General features: G+C 51.4%; 3 protein-coding genes across 3 annotated transcripts; 1 reads left to right on the forward strand and 2 right to left on the reverse strand.

The window, feature by feature from the left end:
- Positions 1–1,833: 1,833 nt before the first annotated feature.
- On the forward strand, positions 1,834–14,990 carry JR316_0013292 (uncharacterized protein; the record flags this gene model as incomplete). Its single annotated transcript, XM_047898903.1, has 20 exons — positions 1,834–1,927; positions 1,976–3,510; positions 3,566–3,930; positions 3,997–7,216; positions 7,274–8,905; positions 8,961–9,077; positions 9,131–9,262; positions 9,309–9,353; positions 9,409–9,583; positions 9,635–11,807; positions 11,878–12,552; positions 12,582–12,682; positions 12,739–12,965; positions 13,014–13,992; positions 14,051–14,125; positions 14,177–14,268; positions 14,323–14,417; positions 14,469–14,534; positions 14,589–14,812; positions 14,866–14,990. 20 exons carry the CDS (start codon positions 1,834–1,836, stop codon positions 14,988–14,990), a joined length of 12,147 nt encoding a protein of 4,048 aa, XP_047742451.1.
- Positions 14,991–15,255: 265 nt separating this feature from the next.
- On the reverse strand, positions 15,256–16,214 carry JR316_0013293 (putative hydrolase; the record flags this gene model as incomplete). Its single annotated transcript, XM_047898904.1, has 3 exons — positions 15,256–15,847; positions 15,913–15,997; positions 16,055–16,214. 3 exons carry the CDS (start codon positions 16,212–16,214, stop codon positions 15,256–15,258), a joined length of 837 nt encoding a protein of 278 aa, XP_047742452.1.
- A 407-nt stretch (positions 16,215–16,621) lies between these two features.
- Positions 16,622–21,668, reverse strand: JR316_0013294 (SWI/SNF chromatin-remodeling complex subunit SNF5; the record flags this gene model as incomplete). The annotated part of the gene is made up of 9 exons (XM_047898905.1): positions 16,622–16,762; positions 16,828–16,965; positions 17,024–17,550; positions 17,604–18,511; positions 18,570–18,697; positions 18,763–19,430; positions 19,491–19,606; positions 19,671–21,115; positions 21,171–21,668. The coding sequence occupies 9 exons, from the start codon at positions 21,666–21,668 to the stop codon at positions 16,622–16,624; spliced, it is 4,569 nt and encodes a 1,522-aa protein (XP_047742453.1).
- Between the last annotated feature and the right edge of the window lie 980 nt (positions 21,669–22,648).

Raw genomic sequence — 22,648 nt, forward strand, 5'->3', positions numbered from 1 at the left:
CTGATTCGTCAGGCTACGCATCTTCAGCTGAATCTGAGAGTTGGCTGGGACTGGGATTGCATCTGCTTCTCAAGTCGCCAGTAACCCCATACTTCTCAAGGCACCCCTTGAAAACCACTGTCGATGAAAGTAGTTGGATATTCCTGATCGCGACAATGGCTGCAGCCGCACCCAAGCACTGGCGGTAATAATGACACTGGAGTGGGAGAAGTTCAATGACGCTATGGTGAGTGCTATTTTCGGGCAACGGCGATGTTGCGTATGCGGCAGGTTCAGAGGATCATCGATCAAACCTTAAGGAAGCGTTGGGATAATATAGAAGCAGTGGGAAAGTCAGTTACGATATAGAATGATACCTGGGGAGCATAAAATAAGTTTGCCAGATAAAAATCAGACAAGGGTTTCGCGCGGTCAAGTCGCCGGAAGATTTCAACTGTGGACAAGCAGACAAGTCCTTTGTGGTTATCAGTTTAAAAAACAGGAGTCACAACGAGTAAAACTGAAAACTGAATGTTGTTTTCTTGTTTGTGAGCAAAGTCTTATCGGTCGAGGGGGCGAGTGTTGGATATGAACAGAGATATGTGTCAGAAAATGGTTGACAGAACTTTGACTTGATAAATACTTTTCTGGAAATGATGCTAGGATTAAACAAGTAATGAGTTTGTGAAAAGAGGGATAGACACATCTAACAAAGGGTACATACTGGAGTAGTGTCGGGGCTGGTATGTCTCCGAGTTACACTACAGGGTAAATGGAGCATCAGTTAGCAGCTTTCTTCGTAGTTTCACTTGAATAGATCATTCATGTTTGCAGCATCTGATCAAATGACTTTCAAAAGAGGGTATAAGTCTGATAATCAAGTCATTATTACTCACACAAGCCAGTTATTAGTAGTTCCTGCTAGATATCGAGGCATATAAGAGCGACAAGAGCAGCACATTTGGCATCACCGCAATGTCAATCGCAAAGATTCCTGTAATTCTGATCCTTGGGATAGGGCTTCATGTCAGCGCAAGTTCCCCGAATCCAGCAATAATAGCAAAGGCGGAGAGAAGATTAAGAGACGGTGGAGTTAATATCTTTATGTGGCTTCTAATTGTGAAGGTATGTTGGGTGTAAAGCGGACTGTAATCGATGATTGATGGTAGATAGCTTGCATATTGGGCTCACGTATTCATCGAGGTAGTGATCATTCTCGGAGCCCACTGGTGTTCGGAGTCGAGTGCATACAAGCAGATTGTGGCGTACTTGCTTCCTCATGGGCAAATTTTTCTATCACCAGCCACTGTTATAGCGACTGGGTTTGGGGCGATGGCCGGCGTGATTCGATATGTTTCCTACCGGGAATTAGGGAGATGTTTTACATTTCATGTCACGATCCTCAAAGAACACAAGCTCATCACGACAGGACCGTATGGAATGGTTCGCCACCCTGCATACCTTGGCTGGATCTTGCTGTATCCCGCGATGGCGATGCACTACACGGCCCCGGGATCGTGGTTGGGCGAAAGTGGGATATATACACGAAAAGAAGCATGGTTATTCATTTTTCCAGTGCTCACGGCGTGGATAATATTGTTGGGAGTAATGTTAAATAGATTAGAGGCAGAGGACAAGGTGTTGAAGAAAGAGTTTGGGAAAGAATGGGAGGCGTGGGCAGGCAGGGTTAGGTACAAACTGGTGCCTGGGTTGTATTAGTGATCACGTGCTGTTAGGTCGCGAAATGACCTGCCCTAACGCGTTTTGTTGACTGTCCAAATCGGGAACGGAAGAACAGTAATCGTTTGTGGGGTTAAGTTCTTGTCTAATGCAAGCTCTTCGTTGCGACTAGCAATGTCCAGCGATCCGTCAGACCTCTGGTCTCCTCCAGAGGGGACCCAAACTTACACAGATACATATTCCAGAAATTCCTATACTTCTCGCTCAGGTATGCGTCTCCACCGTACGTTAGCCGCTCATGCTGATACTTTGGTAGACACACAGCGTTTTTCCTCCGACGGCGAGGATTCTACCCGGCACATGCGCCGTGTAGCAGTTTCTCCTTCTCCTTCTCAACAAAATGATGACGACGATGTGGACGACGACGACGACGACGACGCGTACAGCGATGACAACTCTTTAGACGAAGTCGACGCCACTCTCAGCAATCTTGATGAAGAACTTGATGATACCGAGCAAGCACTGACCGAATGGTCCCATGGCTACACATCTCCTACTTTCTCCTCTGCCACAGGGACATTCACATATACAGGAAGCTACACGGGATCCCCTTCCTTTGTTTCTCTCCCAACCTTTTCCCCTCGCACACCTCCGCAGCATGCTCTTGACCCTAGAGTTCGTCTCAGCAGAATCACAGAAAGGACAGAAAATTCCCGTCCCACCTCCGCGGCATTTTCGACCGCAAACCGTACTGCTGTTCCGACCCCAGACAATATAAGAAGGTCTCTGCATCTCGGGAGCAGCGCTCCTTCACATTCACGTTCATCCACCGACCCGAGCTCTGATCGGACCCTGCCTCCCCCAGGACGTCTCAATGAGCTCAGAGCCGTTTTTGAATCTCAAAGTCCCTCCACGAGTCATACGCGTGCGACATCTACTCCAGGGTACCGTCCTGCTAGTCCCATGTTTGGTACAGGAACCGGCCCTTCTCTCACTACGGGACAAACGTATAGCTCGCGTCCTTCTTCTCCATCCAAATCAGCGGCATCTTCGGGATCTTACACTGGGAGCGATGTCCGCTCGAGCCTCTTATCCCCTCCCAACAGGCCGTTGACTTCCAGCGGATTCAGATCTATGACCCCTGGTGCGACCACCCGAACAGGAACAGGCACTTTCACTGGTCCAACGCAATCTACATCCCCGAGCATTTTTTCGAATACCAACACTTGGAATAACAATACCAGCGCAGTCACGCCGAATGCTACCTATACCACCCCTACTTCCGAGACAAGAAGTTATACTGATACCACCAGGACGTATACCGACACTGGAAGAACTTATACCGATACCGGCAGAACGTATACCGACACTGGAGGGACCTACACCGGTACTGGAAGGACATATACGGATACTGGAAGGACATATACCGAAACTGGAAGGACATATACTGACACCGAAACCGCTACTCGTACATCTGTGACGCCGACATCTGGTTTGCGCCGGCCTCATACCTCCCCTCGATCTCCTCTCGCATCGGTTCGCAATATTGTAGCGCTATGGAAGGAGCGCACGCCTGCTGCGGGTCGTGCTGATGAAAAGTCGGCTCCTGGGTCTGTGTCCTCGGTCTCGCCTACTGGGGCAGGTGATAATGATGGTGTTCGTCGGCGCCTGGGTAAGGCGAGCGCCTTGTTAAGAGAGTCGAGGGCGACCAGCAACCCTCCTGTCACTCCAGCAAGACCTGCATCGGAAGATGCGGGTGATAACATGAGTGTTCGCAGTGGACGAAGTGGAGTATTCCCTCCTGGATTTGATATGACTGAACTTAGTAACTATGCACAAAGCAAGGAACCGGTAAGTTTCACATTTGTGCTCAGCAATCTTATCAACTGAATGATGCCTCGAATAGCCAATTCATATCGGTCTCCTTTGGTACCTCAATGTACATGCGTCGCCTCCATATCGCTGGCAGAGATGCCAGGCTCTTTTGTACCCTCACATGCTTCTCCTTTCTTGGCTCGCGCCAGGTGGAGGTCGCGGTATAGTCGCTCTTGATCTTTTGAACTGCACCAGTGTGCAATCGGCTCCGTCACCTACTCATCCTAGCGCTCGCGACGACGTTGGCACGATGGCCGCAAGGCAACAGAGTGGAGAACCTGCGTCGTTGCCTCTAATGGATATGCTTGTGCCTTTCCATATGATGTATGCCGACGGAGTTGAGAGGTTAGCTGCTGAGAGCCTCCTTGAAAGGCAAAAATGGGTTAATAGGCTCTGGTAAGCTTTTTTCTATCTATTTTCATTCTTCAACATTTTCTAATATCTTTTCTTTCCGTGCTGTAGGGAAACTGTCAACAGGCCAATTGCAGCTGTCCCAGATTCAGTGTCTGTGACCCGCTCTCCGACAGGCTCCATCCGCACCATTATGTCAGTGAACAGCAGCAGCAGCAGCGCCAGTGCCACGAGCAATGGCTCGCGATCGACGTTCTTTGTTCCTCCTTTGAGCTCTCTTCCAGACATTTCAGATTTCCAATCCCAAACGTCTGGATTGTCAAGGCACTCGTCCATCGTTTCGTCTCATCATACTCGCACCGTCGATGACACTGTCATACGTAATCAAGAGTATGTTTACCCCGGCGACCCTCGAGTTATCACTCCAACAAGAGGAAATTCGTTGAGGCGAAGCAGTTCATTAGCTGATTTGGATGAAGAGTTCAAGTCAGCCCTCGATCGCGCACGAGGACCCGGTGGGCTGTTTGGCTTTGGAGGCTCTCCTGTTACAATCTCCAGCGGCTCATCGCTGGGCAAAAATGTTTTCGTGACACCACCTCCTACTGTCACCAGGACCAGCGATCGTTCGCGCTCCGACACGGACGAAAACTTCTTCAGTGCTGGATCGTCTGATGGAGGACGATCTGGTATTTCGTCCACTTACTACTCCCACACGTCGTTGACACGCACACCGCAAACGACTACGGTAACAGGCATGAGCGCAGTTTCGCCCAGCCAGCTTATGTCCTCGACGATGACGTCCTCTTTCCGATTGAGCGATTCAGGTTCGTACAGGAGCGGCGACTCTGATGATATTTCTTTTGCGGACTCCCCATCGACTTTGTCGCGCGCGAGAGGCATTAGGAGGAGAGCCGCGGGCACAGCAACATCCAGGTCATACACGTCTGGATACCAGACAGACGCGTCGCAGTCGCAGTCAGATAAGGAAAATGACAGCGGCTTGGAGAGTGCGAGTGTTGTGAGTGGAAGTGTAAGCGGCAGCGGTTCTCGATCTAGGACGCCGAGTGGGACTTACACCCCTCGGAGTGTCGGATCGTCGCTTAGCGGAAGTTACAGTGCCGGAAGCTACCTGGACAGCCGCAGCCGCACGCCGACGGGCAGCTACACAGGCAGCGAGCGCTCGAGGAGCGAAATTTATTCTGGCAGCGGCAGTTATTCGGGAAGTGGAAGTTACACTCCTGGAAGTGGTGGATATACTCCTGGAAGTGGCAGTGGGACGTATACTCTCCAAGATGGGCTTAGTATGGACAGTCCTTCGAGCGGTGATTATGGGGTGCCGGAGTTTGGACATCACACGCCAATCTCGTCGAGCGAGACTGGCTACGATGTTTGTCCTTCTTCTGACCTGTCTGATTTGACGAGGAGGACTATCACGGAGACTATCACTGAGACACCTCTGTCGTATGGATCGGACACACTCTCGGAAGTCGCCTCAGAGAAGTTTGTCACAGCGTCGCAAGGGAGCACAGAATATGGTACTGCTCTTGTACCTCCTCAGTCATCCAGAGCCTCTATTACTTCTTTCGAGTCGTTGCTCACTATTCCTGGGTCGGAGACAGAATATCTTAGCGCTGACTCGGAGTCGACAGAATATAAGACGGCTTCTGAGCCAGGCATCGAAACAGAGTACGCGACAGCCTCTGAACCAGAGGTGTCAGAGCGTTCTGTCGAATCAGTTTATGTTACTGCGTATCCTTACGAAAGTGACGTAGAAAGTATAGCGGAGATCATTCCATCGACGACCAGTTCTCCACTTTCGTCACTTCGCCTGCTTTCATCTGAGCCAAGAGAGGATCGCAGTGTGGTAGACATTTCGTCCGACTTGCCGTCGATCAGATCGCCTACACCTTCGACTAGGTCGCCTACACCCACACCACTCGCAAGGTCCCCTTCAGTTCAGACACAATCTTCGTTGTCTGAACTTCTGCCTGAAGAGATCCCTCTGCCGCCCGATGGACCGCCCACGGAATCTCCTGCAACTGTTACGCCTTCGCTCCTGTCTGAGTTGCACCCCGAAGAGATACCTCTCCCTCCGGACACGCTGTCAATCTCGTCGCCATCAGTACTTTCAGAGCTGACCCCTGAAGAAATTCCTCTCCCACCGGATGCACCTTCGGTTTTTTCGCCATCGGTGCTCTCAGAGTTGACTCCTGAGGAAATTCCTTTGCCCCAGTCCGTACCCTCTACGGTTTATCCACCTACGCCCCGCGATCTGCCGCCGCTCCCTGTTGAGGTTGAACGTACTCCATCACCTCCTCTTCCGCCTCTTCCTACATCATTAACCCCGACCACAGTTTCACTCTCAGCGTCGCCGACACCACTTATTGATAGCTCTGTGTCTCAGCCTGACATACCTACTCCGACGTCATTCCAGTTGCCACCACTGAGTGAATCCACAAGGCCTGAGGAACAAAGTGAGGAAGATGCCTTGGAGGAAGAGTCTGTTAGCTTGAGCTTGTTGTCGTCGCTTCCTCCGTCGACTTTGGGCTCGACATCTGTCATGACTCCGACTTCGATTGCGCTGGTCTCACCATCCACCGCCTCACCTATCCCGCCATCAACACCGCTCGTTATACCGCCAACCCCTGCCAGGAGTCCGTCAATAACCCAGTCGACGATATCGAGCTCAGGAGGGTTGTCATCATTTACTCAAACGTCATCGTCGTTAATGCCTCCTAGCCCTCTACCTTGGGCAACTGCGACGGACGTCTCGTACGAGTCATCAATTCTGGCCCCATCGCCATCCATCCGCTCTTTGGCATTGAACGATGAACCTGATTTGTCGTTTGAGACGTCTATTTTCAGGCCAAGTGGGTATTCTTCGTCGAGTGATCGTATGAGTACTATTCCACCTTCTGTGTTTGCGCCAACGACGGCTCCTCATTCGCCTTTGCCTCCTTTGACTCCGGTTCCGGCTCTACCACCCTCAATTTCGTCTGGGACTGATGCGCTCACGCCATCGAGCCTCATGTTCAGCTCCGAATCGTCGAGTAGCTTAGGGCGTACTTCGTCGATTTTGTCGTCGATTTCGTACGACTCTCAGTCTTCTCTGAGCTCCTCGATATTCGATTCTCGTTCTGAAATTGAGGAGCCCGAGTTTGAGCAACCAGAACCTGAGATTGAGCCTGCGCCTGAGCCAGTGCCAGAGATCGAGTCAGACTCTGAACCGGAATCTGAACCTGTGCCAGAGCCGATACCTGAACAGGTGCCAGCGCCAGCTTCGGAACCATCGACAGTTCCTTCTCTGCTCAGCACACCTAGGCCATCTTCGGTGAGTTTTTTCTTTCTTTTATCTTTTTTATCTTCAATTAATATCATTTAAATGCAGCCTTCGTTGCCTTCTTCGCATATCAGTTCCATGCCTACTCCGGAAGGCTCTTTGATTGTCAGCTTTACAACACCTCATGGTAGTGGAGATACAGAACAGTCGAGTCTTCGAACCGTACCCACCATATCGACTGCGACGGAACGCGACCTTTCTCGTGACATTGACCGACTTGCTGACGAGCTTCGTACTTATGATCATGCAAGAGGCTTGGAGAACCAAGACATCGCAGATAATGTTAGGGCACTAAGGGATGAATTGCGCGATTTAGCCGACTTTCTTCAGAGGCCACAAACCCCTCGAACACCTCCTGCTCCAGTTATCGTGCAAGCACCGGCACCATATGTTGTTGTGGGCCCCCCTCCCCCTGTACCTGCGACGCCAACTTACTTGGAGCCTCCCGCACAGGAGACCCCTCGTCGAGGTGTCCAGCTTATGGATCGGCCTGTGGGTGGTAGCAGCGTTATATCCTCGCTGCATCTGAGTGGTCCACGAATTGTCGAGATAACTGATGCTATTCCTCGAGATCAGGGTCTTCTCAGTCGTTCAGCCAGCAATGCAAGCAGCATGGTGTCATATTTGTCCTCTCACCATTCTGATGATTATATCTTTGAGGAGGAGCCTGAAATGACATCCATTGCCTCTCCCGCTGATGCCTGGAGGCAAATGTCCACCACTGATGAAACTTCGTCGTCCAGTCCAGGCGAGGAAGAGACTGATTCTTTGGTTTCTTCCAGCCCGTTGAGCATTTCTGATGACGATACGGAGATACCTCCAGAACTTCCCCCGCAGCCCGAACAGCCTAACCTTCTTGAACAATCACTTCGAGCCATTCAAGACCAGCTTCGGGCTCTTGAAAATGGTCAAGTGTCCACCAAAGATATCCTCGATGAATTGCGACAGCGTGAGCTGCCACCTGCGCCTGAAGATCACACAGCAGAGCTGGCAAATCGTCTCAACAGAATTGAGGATCTTGTTCGTAGCCTTGCAGAGCAGGGTCACCCCAAGGGCCCCGAAATTCAGACCATTTACCTTCCTGCTCCTACAGTTCCGTCTGCTCCCACCACCACCAATAGGGATTCAACTATCTCAGACTCGTCGGATTCGATAGATCGTCTTCGCGACATTCTGAATGGATTGGCTGATCACCCCGAAGAGCATACGCATATGCCTGTACCGCAGCCTCCTCCAGGACCATCAATCGCTGAAGAGATTGAAAGGATTTTGTCCGCTCGAAATTTGACCCCCACAGCTCCTCCTGAACCCCCAAGATTTGATGGCATCCATTATCAACCTGCAGAGCGTGTTCGGCCCAGGAGCATAAGTCCCGTGTCAATAGAGACATTACAGCCACGCGCGCCTTCTGTTCCTGTTGGTGGTCGGTATAATGCTTGGCCACCATTACGACCACCTCCATGGATACCTCGATTCGATAGAAGCCGGGGGCCTCCATCTGAAACCGAGTCGTCGAGTCATCTTACTTCGCCTCCTCCTCGCCATCACCCGCTCTCAACTGCTCCGACAACTACACCTGCGCCAATGCCACCATCACAGCCTCAGACGAACACTCAAACAGAGACTGTTCCAACAACGACAAGGCCAATTAGCAAACTACCCCCTCCTCGACCGGTTTTCGTATGTCTTTCAGATCGAATTTCTTGCACATGCTAAATATTAATTTCTTAATTAGCCGGAGAACAATATGTATAATGATCGGTCTCCCTCTGCACCAAGTGCTTTGGGAGGTGGCCCTCCACGACCCCCGGGTACTAGCTGGTATCGTCAAAAGCCAGACGACAAAAGAAGGGTGAGTAAAATATTTGGTTTTAATTTCAACCGTTAAACTGTTGCCTCCGGCAGACCGAAGGAAATGTCCCGAGTTCTTCTCAGTCTCAGCAACCGCAACAGCCTACAGCAGCTCCTTCAGCGCCTCAACCTGCCCCGCAGCCGATCTACATACCGGTGCCACAAGCTCCAAGTGGACCTGTCCCCGTGAGTCCAAGATTTGTCACTTTTTCATTTATCTGACATTTTTCAGGTTCAATTACCACCAATCTTTGATTCATTGATGGAAATTCTAAGAGTAAGTTTAGTCAGTTACATTCAACTTTTCAGGATTTTACTCACCCACAATCAAGGAAAATCGATTGGCCCAGCTTGCGACTGTTGACCAACAGCGTGAACTGATGAGATATATGAGGGGTCTAAATGAATGGCTTGAAAAGGACGTGTATGATCGCCAGTCTGAAATTCGCGGAGTTCTTGCTCGAGTTGAACAGCTCAGTCATGATCTTCGTGGACTACAAATGCAGGGTAAGCAGACTATATGCGCAATTATGATATGACATCTTATAATACAATCAGGGCAAAGAACGCCGAGCAGTTCAAGTAGCTCATCAGATGAAGGACCTGGGCGTTATGGGTATCCTCCTGGACCTGGATCTCGTATCCCAATGCCTGAACCGGAACATCAGCGACCATATGGGTTTGTACCCTATACTGCCCACACCGGCCCTGTAATCCCAAATGTTGTTCCTACCACGCCTGTGCCACCTTTCAGACCTGTTATGCCAGACATGCATCCACATGGGTCATTCCCCCAACCTCAACCTACGGTAATCATTAATCCAGGCGCTATGGGCGGAGGGGCCCCGCCTCGTATTCCTACTGATGGCTATGCTCGTACACCTGGCCCAATGCCCATGCCTCCACCTCCTCCCCAAGAAGACATTGAATTCATCCCTCCCCCATTCACCAGTCAAAGTACTGGTTCTCCTCGAACCCATGAACCTCCACTTCCAGTTCAAGTACAACCATTCCCTTCAGGCTTAGGCTCGAATGTCATTCATGTCCCTCCTAGTCCTTCGAGCTCAAGAACTGATAGCACAGAACGTTCGGGTAGATCAAGGAGACGGTGGTCCTCGCGAAGCCCGAGGAGGTCATCACGGGGGCGAAGACACGACAGTCGCGATACAAGAAGAACGCGATACGATGATAGTCCACCTAGGCGATCCAGAACTCCAACTGGTCGAGGTCGATCCCATCGGTCAAGTAGTGGTCACAGACAGTCAATACCATTAATCATCACGAATCCCTCGACGGAAGGAGTACCAGCTGTTGTACAAGACCCAAGACATGGGTTTCAAGGTGTCTCTCCATCGCAGCAGGGTGCGCCGCCCATACAGATGGAGCCATCGCAGCAGGGTATGCCGCCCATACAAATGCAACCCTCTCAGCAAGGAACCGCGTACCCTCAGGCGCCTACCTTCAATATTATATCACCGTCATCTCGCGGCCGCTCAAGGTCACGATCTAGAAGGCATTCCTCTAGAAGTCCATCTAGGAGACGGTCATCAGAAAGTCGCAGACCCCATTCCCGCGAGAGGTATGATGATCACCGGCGCACTCCTCCACAACAACAGCAGCAGCCCACTATCATCGTTCAACAACCTGGTCCATCCCCTCAGCAGCTTCAACAGCCTGCTCAGCCCATTATCATACAAACTTCTCCGAGTCATGGATCACATCCAGATGACCTTCGTCCTGTGACACCTATAGGTTCTGGGATGCCTGGTATGCCAATGACTGGTATTCCAATGACTGGTAGTATGCCCGGTATGCCAATGCCTGGTGTGCCCATGACAGGGATGCCTGGTGTACCCATGACGGGAATGCCTGGTGTACCCATGACGGGAATGCCTGGTGCACCCATGATGGGAATGCCAATGGCGGGTCAACCGACTGTGATCATGCAGCAACCCAGTCGTTCGTCCTCGAGATCTAGGAGTAGAAGCAGCAGTCGTCGTCGCCATCGCCGATCCCCAGTCCCAGCGGTAGCGCCTGTCGCTCCAGCACCAGCAGCAGCACCAGTGATTATCACAGGTTCACATCGCTCTCGTTCTAGATCCAGGTCTCGTAGTCGTCGACATACACCCCCTCAGGCCCCTGTTCAAATGCCTCCAGCAGGTGTTACCATTTTACCATCTCAGGCCCCACCTTTTGGTGTTGTTCCGCAAGGTATCGTTCCTGGTATGCCTGGTGGTGGTGGGGTCGTCATGATGCCTAGCAGAAGTCGAAGCAGCAGCCGTCATCGCAGTCATGGTCGACACACTCCTCCTCAAGTCGTAGTAGCACAACCACCAGCTGCTCCAACAATGTACCCCCCTCCTCCCACAGCGCCAACTCAGCAACCAATGCCTCAAGTCATAATGCCTGGCTCTATGGGAATGCCGATGGGTCCACCAGTCATTATGCCTACAAGAGGGTCTTCTCGGTCCCGCTCCCGCTCACCAACAAGGCAACAAGCACCAATAATTATTCCAGGTCAACCTTCCCAACGATATCGCTCTCGCTCTCGTTCTCGTTCTCGCCGCAGGCACAGTCGATCTCCTTCTCCTCGTCGCCGCCATCATAGTAGATCTCCTTCTCCCCGTCGCCATCGCTCGCGTTCTCCTCCTCGCACTCAGTATGTTCCAACTGCCATTCCAGGGATGCCTACTGCTCCTCCCGTCATGCTGCCGCCAAGCCGATATCCAACGTACGCCCGTTCTCGCTCTCATTCTCGCTCTCCTCCCCGGGTAGCAGTGGTCGGAGATCCTCGCGCGCAGACACGATCACGAGTTCCTTCGCGTTCGCCTCCTCGTCGTTATAGTCCAACGCACCGTCATTATCGCAGTCGCTCACCAGATGACTGGCACCGCCGCCGATACTCTCCTATCAGGCGTCCTGCCTACTCGCCACCTGATCGTCGTCGATCCCCGTCTCATGGTTATCGTCGGTATTCTAGGTCTCCCTCTTACTCAGAACGCGGTGGATATCATCGCACAAGGCCTCGATATTCTTCTGAGCATGATCGACGTCGCTCATTTTCCCCAGCCAGTCGCCGTGGGGGTCACCAAGCATCAAGACACCCAAGGTCTACTAGAAGCCTATCGCCTCCATCAATACGAAGCCCTTCGCCAGTGCATCGAACTCACAGAACAGGTTCTCGGGGTCGATCTCCCATCAGTCGAACTCGTTCCCGAACTCCAATTCCCATTCAACGCAGCTTTAGCGCTGGTTCTTCCATCCGTCGCCACCCAGTGGGTCCATCGGCGTCCCGTCGTGACCGTGATACATCAAGGCGTTCGCCATCTCGTAGCATTCGCCATGCTGTCACAGGACGTCGAAGGAGCCCTCCACGAACTCGTTCTCCCAGTGAATACACCCGTCGGAGCAGTACACCACGCATATATGTCACAAGTGTTCCACCAAGGCGTGGATCGCCCGAAAGCCAAGGGACTGTAAGGGTCACTGTTCCATCTCCCTCCAGGCCTGGTATTGGATCGTCAAGGCCTGTTCATAGGACGCCCACTATTTTCAGTATCGATGATGCGCCTCGTCGCACACCAAGTCAACGACGACCATCTGGTGGTAAGTTTATTTAATATTTTTCACATTTATTTTAATTAAATTCTACGCATGCTTAGAATCCTATGCTGGTTTGCAACCTTCTATCTACGGAGACCCGGTTCCCCCTCGTGTTCCAAGTGAAGACCCCAGAGTTCCGCCTGCAACCTCCCACGCAGAACCGACTAATCTTGCAGATAGACCGGTCAGCCCTATCCATGGCGTATCCGAACATGATATCCCCTCGAGTGTCCGCCCTTCAACTGGGGCGCCAGGAACTTCTCATGTCGGTACTGGCCCTGCGCAAGTGCACAGGGTCAGTGACTCTATTCGAGCTCCGTCTCATATTACACAGACACCTTCCAGTATAGCACAACCTCTGCCTCCTCCTTCCCAGCATGTTCCTATCGGAGCAGGCGAGCGTCCCGCCATTGTTCAACCTCCTCCACGCCAAGCAACTGCTACGCCATTTAATTTCCAAGTCGCGGAAGAAAGTAGAGGTCAACTTCAAGAGCTTAATGACGCTGCCAATAGGCTGCATTTGACTGCCGCTGCTGCTCAGGAAGCTGAAGACCAGAGAGAGCTTGAATTCCTCAATCAAGAGGAGCAGCGCGAAAGGATTTTCAGAGAGAATGAGGAAAGAAGGGCACAGGAGGCGAGAGAAAGGGCGGCAGATATATTACACGATTTGGAGTCTCGAGTAGCAGCTCTTCCTGCACCACCCAAGGCAGGAGACGAGCCTTTCGTAGGCGAACCTGGAGAACCTGGAGAACTTCCTGCTAGTGATCGAGAATCAATTCGTACTATCAGTGCCATTGCAACACAGGCTGCAAGCCAACATGCTGCTGATGTCTTGGAAACAGTACGACTAGAGCGAGAAGAGGCTGCCAAAGAACGTGAAGAGGCTGCACGAGAGCGCGAACTGTTACTCTCTGAACTTCGGGCGGAAAAAGACCGAGTTATCGAAGAGAAGGATGCACGTATTCGCGCCCTTGAAGAAGAGCTTAGGCAAATGCGAACCGACTTTGAAAGCGAAAAGCAGCAGCAGAGGATAACAGAGGAAGAGGAAGCCGGAGCTCGAGACCGCCAATTCGCGGAACGGGATGAATTCGTGAGAGCCCAATTGGGCGATATTACTAATCTGGTACAGGAGCAACGAGACCTGTTAGAATCTAAGAAGCAGATGGCTGAAGAGCGCCAAAGAGAAAAGGAGCAACGACGGGCAGAGAAAGAAGCGAACAACATCGAACTGCGTGATATGCTCCAGACAATCATCGTAGAGATGCAGAAAGACAAGGCTCGTTATGAGGATGATAAGGCCAAATCTGATGCAGGTATGTCTAGCGATCAAGTATATCCATTCAAACTTTCATTAACCCTGAATCTACTCAGCTATGGAACAAATGATTGCAGATCTGCAAAGGCAGAATGCTGAGCAACGGGAATTATTAACGTCTTTGTCTGAGAGTTAGTGCTTTTACCGGGTTATCACTGAACATAATTAACTTGTTACCTTAGGCTGGCGAGCAGATTGCGAGAGGCATCATGAAGAGACTATTGATGCTGTTAGGTCGACAGCCAACGAACAAATTCCTTTCAATGTCCAAGGCGTAGGTTTTTCGTTAACTCTTATCCTAGGCATCTAACATCTGACATTGGTATAGTATCTCGATGAATTTAGCAGAGCCCTAGCTACTGAAGTTCGCATGCTACTTGGAGAAGTTGGGAAAATCCGAGAGGAGAGACGGGCCCTTCAACAGTTAGCGCTTCCCTCCTTGCCCCATCGATGTGTGCTAATTTGCGATTTTAGCGAAATCGGTGACCTCCTGTGTATGAAATCTAAGTATGGCCCAGGGGGTGAATACGAACCTGATTGGTGATTATTTTTTTTAATATTCTTTACCTTTTCCTTATCGACTTCATGGCATAGGAAACCACCTGGTCCTCCTCCTCCACCACCTGCCGATATACCACCACCGATGCCTGAGATTCTTGAAATGCCACCACCGGTCAAACCTGCCTGGCGCACGGTGCACCCCCGGCCCAAGAAAAAGAAGAAAGCAGAGCCTGCCCCACCCGCTCCACCACCCGTACCTTCCATGTCGGCAGACCCAAGGAGGCAGCTGGTTACTGGATCTTGGGCAACGTGGCATCGTGAGTCTACGTCTTACGTTGAGAAACAGTGATATTCAACTTTTTCTTTACAGCTGACCGTAATGCCCTTACTCCTCCGTCCATCGAACCTACACTGATGGTACCAGGACGAGAAAGCCCTGGATTATTCGGACCACGTACCCCATCGAATGGGTCGATGTATGACCAACGCCGGTGATTTATCTTAGAGTACATATATCTCTTTTTATTTATTTATTCTCTTATTCACGAAACGAAACGACATTCCTACTTGATTCCTACGATACTTCATGCAGCTAACGACAATCCACTCTTTTCTTCATCTATCTTGCGCTATGTATCAACAATTATTCTTTCTTGTGATTGTATATACTTATGCTATTGAATGATAATTTCTTGTTCCCCTATATCTCTTGCTACTATCACATTTGTGTTGTAATGGTATCCTAGGATCAGGAAACAACTCAAGGTACACCGGAACCAGACAGAACTTCGTATAGACCGCTGATCTGGCGTTTGGAGAGATGTTGACTCCAGAAGCGCATGATAGGTTCCCATTCTTGCCTTGATGCGGGCATCCCAGCGGGTTTGGGCCCCAGCTTTGATTCGGTGACATTTTGATATCCCTTTTTGAATGCGGGGATAGCGTCAGAGGGTAGCGCTGTGTCGGCAGGTGGAGATCGGTGGACTATTAGAACGGGCGTTGGACAGAGCAAAGGCAGGGTGGGGTACGACAGAAGAGGGCCCGAGACAGAAACAATGGAACCAAATGATGGTACTGCAGGCGTTTGTGTCCCGTCTGTCGTATTTCCTGAGGTGATGCTTTTCGATTGCAGTTTCCACCAGTATATCCCAAACTCGGCGGCCACAGACCCCCCTTGTGCAAACCCAAAGAAATGAATGCGCGAGATAGGCCAGGCGCAGTCTTTCATCAAATGGTCGATGACCTTGGACAGAAATTGAAGAGCTGGAGTTGGGTTTGGACGTGTAATTGTTTCTCCCAGGTCGTCAAAGGACGTGTACCACTGGTACGCTTCCTCGTAAAGGAACGGGACTCTGTACGCGGAGTATATCGCTGGTGATCGTACTGTCGAAGAAGTTGGAACGTTGACGGCACTCACTGTTCCGGGGCACGCAGTGCAAGTACCGCAGTCTGAGGCAATTTTAAGGATTTCCCCATTTTTGAGAATGGGAGTTCTGTGTCACCTAAATGGTGGTTGGGTTCAGTATAGTCGACGGACTGAACAATGCTATGCGACGCACCAAGACCGTGCAGAAGAATGAGCAAATTCTCGTCAGTCCCATCATCACTAGCCGTGTACGAGAAAGATCCTGGTATCTTGGATTTCTTTGGACTTGGTTTTACTCTCGGTAGGAAGTCTTGCTCAGAGCTAGGCGCTTCTCGGACGTGAAATTCGGACATACGAACGTTGATGATGTAGGTTTATAAGATAGAGTGACGGTAGAATAAATAGTGATGTAATCATCATGTTTACAACCAAAGTTAATGCCATCTATCAATAATTTATCCAACAGAAAAAAGAAATGATATTATCCACGTAGTTTGGAATTACAGATCAAAATGTATAACGATACAGAGAGCTTTAACGTGTAGAGGAAAACAACAGCAGCATAACAAGGCACATTTCTCTCAAGAGTCTACCCGCGCACGGAGACAAGGCAGAGCTTGAAGAAGGCTTGACCGAGGACAATAGCATATAGGGATGCAACAAGAAAAGTAGTAGAGAAGCGAGATAGATATGGAGAGAAAAAGAGGAGATAAAGAAACAAGAGACGGAAGAGATGAGATAGAGACGAGTAGAAAAAAAACTATGAATTTGAAGCACCGGCAGAGCCGTCAGCTGCTGCTGCTGTTGCCGAAAGTCGGTCGTTGACACGCTGACGATGCTGACGATTTTTTAGATGAACTTCGTAATTCGATAACGTCTCGCCAGGACCAGGGGTATATAACTATGGTTAAAGATGTTTGTTAGCACACACCTTCAATTAAAAGCGCGGCAAGAATGTAAACTCACTTTGCCAGGACAATCCAAACATTTGATGCGCCATTCAGGCGTGGTAGACGCGTTGACTTTACGGAGAGTAACTTCAAACCTGTCGTGAGGGTATCTTGCTTGCATGGCTTTTATCGCGCCAGATAGCCATGGCGGAGGCTGAAAAAATCAACAGGAGAATTAACAGCGATCATTTCCAATCATCAATAAAACGTACCCATGTCCTTGAAGGGCTGGCTTGGACGGCCCCTGTGGCAGTAGATGAAGAAGTGTGAGACTGGGAAACAGGCGGAGGTGCTGATGACTCGGCTGCGGGTTGCCTGGCTGGAGTGGCAGGTGCAGGCATAGGTGTACCACTTGACGAAGCGCCCTTGGTATGACTTGACCCGTTCATCTTCACCTTCTGCGCCAACGGCGGCTCAGAAGCACTGGAAGCCGTCGACACAGGCGACATCGCCCGATCATCGTCTTGGTTGGCACCTTGATGACCGGAAGGTGATGGCGAGCGACGAGAACTTTCAAGATCGCCGTTGGACCGAGTAGGTGTTTGGGGCTCCGATGCGTCTGCTGCAGGCGTGGCGCTGTGTGCGGCACTCTGCGCACGAAGGGCCGCAGCGGCGCCTTTCTTCTTCGAAGCCGGAGTTTTGGCGGCTTCGATCTCCTTTTGCTTGAGACCTGAATGGAAATCCGGGTCGGAATTGTATTCCACAGGTCTTGGTCGCCTGTGTCGATGCCAGAATTTGCCTGCACAAGTCTGAGAAACGCCAAATAAAGGAAATACCAACAGAACCACGTACCACATGTGCCACACTGTGATTTATCTCCCAACGGACCTTTCCTACGTCCAACGGCAATGCTCTCGGGACATCCACAGTTGGAACAGTGCCAAACACCATTGATGTAGTTTGGATGCTGTCCGTCCACGAACTCCTTCTCCTTCGCTTCCCGCTCAAGCTCCTTTGCCCGTTTGGCAGTGATAATTTTGTTCGCTCTGCTATCCTGCAAACTGTATGGAGCAACGCTGCTTGACGAAACGGGTGCTTCGTGCTCTGTTGGCTGTGGTGGCATGGAAGACACATCTGCTGCCGTTGATGGCGTCGGCGCAACAACGTGGGCCCGGGGTCGCAACACCGACGAAGGGTACGTAGGAGCCTTGAACAAGCCTTTGGGCTTCTTCTCCTTCGCAACAGCTGCAGCAGACGGCGCGGGCTGGGACACCACCGACGGGGTAGTCTGCGGCATGTACGTCGTACCATTTTCGCTCGCAACCATGTTCGCGATGGTGACCGACGCAGCAGCAGCCGCGGCACGCCGTGACATGGGCGCGTTGGCAGCTGCAGCCAACGCGAGAGTCGCAGCATCAAGCTCTGGAAACCCGATAGCGGGCGTACGGTACGTTCGGATAGGCTCGCGGTCGGGGAGGGCGATGCCTCTGCGTCCTCGGGTGTTGCGTTTTCGGCGCTTGTTGAGGTCCTTGTCGCGTTCTTTTTCAGTGCGTTCGAGCTCGCCGTCGGAGAGGTAATTGAGCAATGGTGTGAATTGTTGAACTTCGGAAACGGGGCGGGCACCGGATGTAAGACTGGGCAAGAAGGATTGCTTGATGTCGTCGTCTTGCACTGCTGTGCCGTCGGATGGGTGACCCACAAGGAACAGTGATTTTTGGTAGGTTTGAACCTGTTCTCGAATTGAATGGGCAATGGCAGTTCTGAAAGTAGCAATTCAATGATGACGGTCCTGAAAAGATAGTATAGATGGAAACGCACTTGAATTCGCCGCCGAGGCCAAGTTCCTGGGTGTAGACTTCGGCGAATTCTTCAGGAGATGCATTGGGGTTGTCTAAATCCCATTCGAACTGATCGTCGAGTTTGATGGAGGCAACGATGATATCAAGCTGTAGTTAAAAAAGAAAGGATACTTCAACTTTGATTCCTGGATGAAACAGAAAACTTGACGTACCTTGATCAATATCCGCATATCCTCATGCATCAGCTTCTCGTCAAGATTCTGCTGCAGCTCGTCTACCGTCATCGGCTTGAACGCTGCCTCGCCCAAGATTTTTTCATCTCCTTCCTCGCCCTTATCCTCATCGTCGTCGTCTCCAAATCCAAACGTCACTTTTTTTATATCATCCGCACCCTCAAACTCGTTGTCGGCTAGCATACTCGCGTCGGCGTCCGTATCGTCGTCTTCCACCTTCAGATGCTGCAAGTGCGGATTCTGGAGCACGGAGCTCTGAGAGGTAGTGGCCTTGCGCTTCTTCCCCCGTTTCTTCCCCGTCACCTCCTTCCTCTCACTGTCCTGTGCCTCATCGTCATCGTCGTCATGCGCAAGCGCACTGACACGTCGCCTCCACACATCCCACCACTTCGCATCATCCGCACCCAGCGACCCCCGAATCAAACCCGCCGACCCACTTTTCTCGCCGGCGGTGTGGTTGGCGTCGGCGTCGGCGTCAGACCCGTCATCGTCGCCATCGTGGTCCTCGTCGTCGTCAACGAGCGAGTGTGCACGGAAGTCGGTGAGTTGGTCTTGGATTGACTTGACGATGATGGCGTGGTAGGACGGCGCGAGGGAATAGTCTTCGACAAGGGATTGCGCAAAAACCTCAGGCGTGATGATCGGGTCTGGTGTTGTTTTATGGTGTGAGGGGGGTGGGGAGAAAGGCAGACAGAAAGGGTACTTACCGTTGAGGTTCCAGATGAACGTGTCGCGCATTTTGTGGTGCTCGACGTCAAATTCTATACGGATAGGAACTAGCCTTTCTGGGCGGTTAGCGTCTTCGGGGCTGATCTTCCTAGGCCTGTAAAATTTGGAACACGCTAAGCTAAGCACTCAAAACATGGAAGAAAACGGAGACTACGTACAACTTGAAGCCCTCTCTTCTTGTGCCCCTTCTGTTACTTCTACTGCTGCTAGTCGCACCTTTCGGTCTTGGATACCTGACGTCGAACCTTGGTGGATGCCTCTCTCTGTACTTGTTGAAATTGCCAGTGCCGTTTCCGACTGCGCCGCGCTCCCACCAGTTGGGGCCCGAAAGACCGCCAGGGGCGAAAACCTCCCGCGCTTCAGTGAGCATGGTTCTCTGCATCTGGCGCACTCGCTCCTCATACTCATTGTCAGTCTCCATCCATGACTTAATTTGAGAGATCGTGGTGGGCGATAGTGGTGGAATCGTTGTTGTTGATGTTAGTAAAGGAACGAGAGTCACAGCGGTTGTTTTGGGATTCAAATTGGTGGATGCTGGGAGTGGAGGCAGAGGGGCAAGGTTGGAGGTTGTATTGGAGGTGCTGGTGTTATTGGGTACTGCCGGGGTGTTTGCGTTGATGGCTGGAGCAACCCCTGGAAGCAAGGACGATGAGGACGCGGAGGGCTGGATGCCGCCGTTGGGTATGCCCATCCCGCCGACTTGGGGTAGCGAGTTAGATGCCATGGAAGAGGTTGAAATGGATGGCGCCATGGGTTGAGGAGCACCACCGTGTGGACTGGAGGGCATGCCTCCTATTCCCATGTTCATCCCCATGCCCATTCCCGGTCGCATACCCATTGGACCTTGCGGTGTCGGCGGCAACGAGCCCTGGCGCATCATGGCTTGCGCTTGTGGGCCCATTTGAGGGGTTGGGGTGGACTGTTGAGGGGGTAATGAACCTTGCCGAATGGGTGTTTGTGGGCCAGACGGGATATGTGGACGATCGACGTTCATCCCACCCATGTTCATCCCACCCATTCCCCCGATGTTGCTCGCCATGCCCATGGAGGACTGAGGGCGGGGCGAATTTCGCTGACCGTTCATTGCGCCGCCCATGCTGGCGTTGCTGACGCTGCCCATGCCCATGTTTCCAGGCATGTTCATGCCGTTCATGTTCATGCTCATGTTCATCGGGTTCATGGCGCCTGTGTTCATACCACCCATGCCAAGGCTGTCGTTGGAGACGCTCCTGGGAAGCCCTGGGGGTCCCATCATGCCGCCTGTTGGACCCATACCGGAAAGCCCCAATCCGCCACCGCCGCCACCGATACGCGGGCTGCCTGGGATGGGACCAGGGCCGATTCCCATATTGGGAGGAACCATCTCGCCGGTGAGTTTGCGCTTTGCGCCGCGGTAAGGCGACCCGATGGTGGGGGAACCTGATGGATTGGGCGGGATTGGGGTGCTGCTGGCTGAATACGGGGGTGCTTGCTGCCCAATGTGCATGCTGGGTTGTTGCTGTTGTTGTTGCTGCTGCTGTGGGTTGGGAGTGTTAAACATTTGCTGTGGCTGCTGTTGGGCCTGTGGGGGTTTGAAACCGTTAGGATTGTCGCCTCTCTGAGACTAGTATGGACAGATAAGTTTTTTAGAGTTTGAATAATTGAAGAAAACGATATACCATTCGACTCAAAGGGCGTTGACCACCCTGCCCCATCATATCGTGCATAGAGGTGGGAATGGTCGGAGAGCGGTGCGCCATGGCTGTACTGGGCCTGGAATGCTGGAGCTGCTGCTGCTGCTGCTGGGGTATACCAGGACCATGGCCTTGAGCTGTGGGTGGTCGTGGCGGAGGCGGAGGCATCATTTGATGTGACGAAGCCGAGCTGGAGGGGCGGTCGAAGTTCTGGGACGGGTTCATGTTCATCATGAGGCGCTCACGATCCATGTTCTGCTGCTGCTGCTGCTGTTGCTGGCGAAGATGGTGAATGTACTTTTGAACGAGGATCTGGCGCTCTTGCTGGGGGAGACCGGCGAAGTACTCCTGGGTAATGCCAGCGGCGGAGAGGAGGGCGGGGATGTTGACCTGTGCCTGGGGGGGCTGTTGGGGAGCATTGTTGGGGAAGGGACCTGTGTTTGGGTTGAAGCCAGAGGGCTTTTGGAAGGAGTTGGGATTCATGGCCTTGTCGCGTGTCTTGACGCGTCGTGGTGTCGCTGTTGGGCTCCAGGTGACTCAGCACAACTGACCCAGACAGATGCCACCGATAAGCTGCTATTTCCTCTTTTATGACTCCCGCGATCCAAGGGAAACTGCGAATGAAAATCGACAATCAACGAAACAATGCCGTTCAATACTCTCCTCCTCGTCCCCCAATCCCTCTCACCGTCCCTTCAGGGCAGGTCTTTCTCTCTCAAGTCACGTGCTCTCTCCGTTGACTTCAAACGTGACTATCGTGACTCTGAGGTAACGGTAGGATCTAGAATGGAATAGAATGAAGAACATATATGTATCTAACCAATAAGTAATCTAATCAAGGGGGTACTCATCAGGAAAATAGGCAAGAAGTAAAATAGATGGTAGATATGGAAGTAATGGGCTAGATAATGTACCATTCATTAGGAAAACAGACAAGGAATAGAACAAAGATAAGCTAAAATCGTTCGAATGGAATCCTGCGAGATGAATGAAGTGTGTGAGTGGGAGAAAAGGAAATATTGGCAGAGAAATGAAATAAGTCCAAGTAAAGAATGAGATATTTGTGGCGACACGAATTTTCGTATGTGTGTAGGGCTTTGGCGGCTAGTCAAAAAGTGACTGAGGAGACGGAAGTCACGTGATTGACTGAAAAATCTGACGCAAAGTAGACGCAACAAGATGTGGCTGATTTGGAGTAAATCTGGCCACCAAAGGCCTGAGCGCTGAAGATCAAAGTTTGTGATTGGTTATAAACTATATGTAATCCAACAAACACAAACCCCAGGAAAAGAGTGGTCCAGACTGGATAGGACAAAACCTTCTCCTAAGTTTCTTAAGGGAGGACGCTGCCTAGGATTTAAGTAGATTAGGATGGTGTGGATTGTGAAGGGTAACGGAAGCAAAATGGTAAGAAGAGGATAACCGGGTCGTCTGGGTACGATGGTAAATAAGCCTTCCGAAAA

The sequence above is a fragment of the Psilocybe cubensis genome, chromosome 13 (assembly GCF_017499595.1).
Source record: "Psilocybe cubensis strain MGC-MH-2018 chromosome 13, whole genome shotgun sequence".
Classification (NCBI taxonomy): Eukaryota; Fungi; Basidiomycota; class Agaricomycetes; order Agaricales; family Agrocybaceae; genus Psilocybe; species Psilocybe cubensis.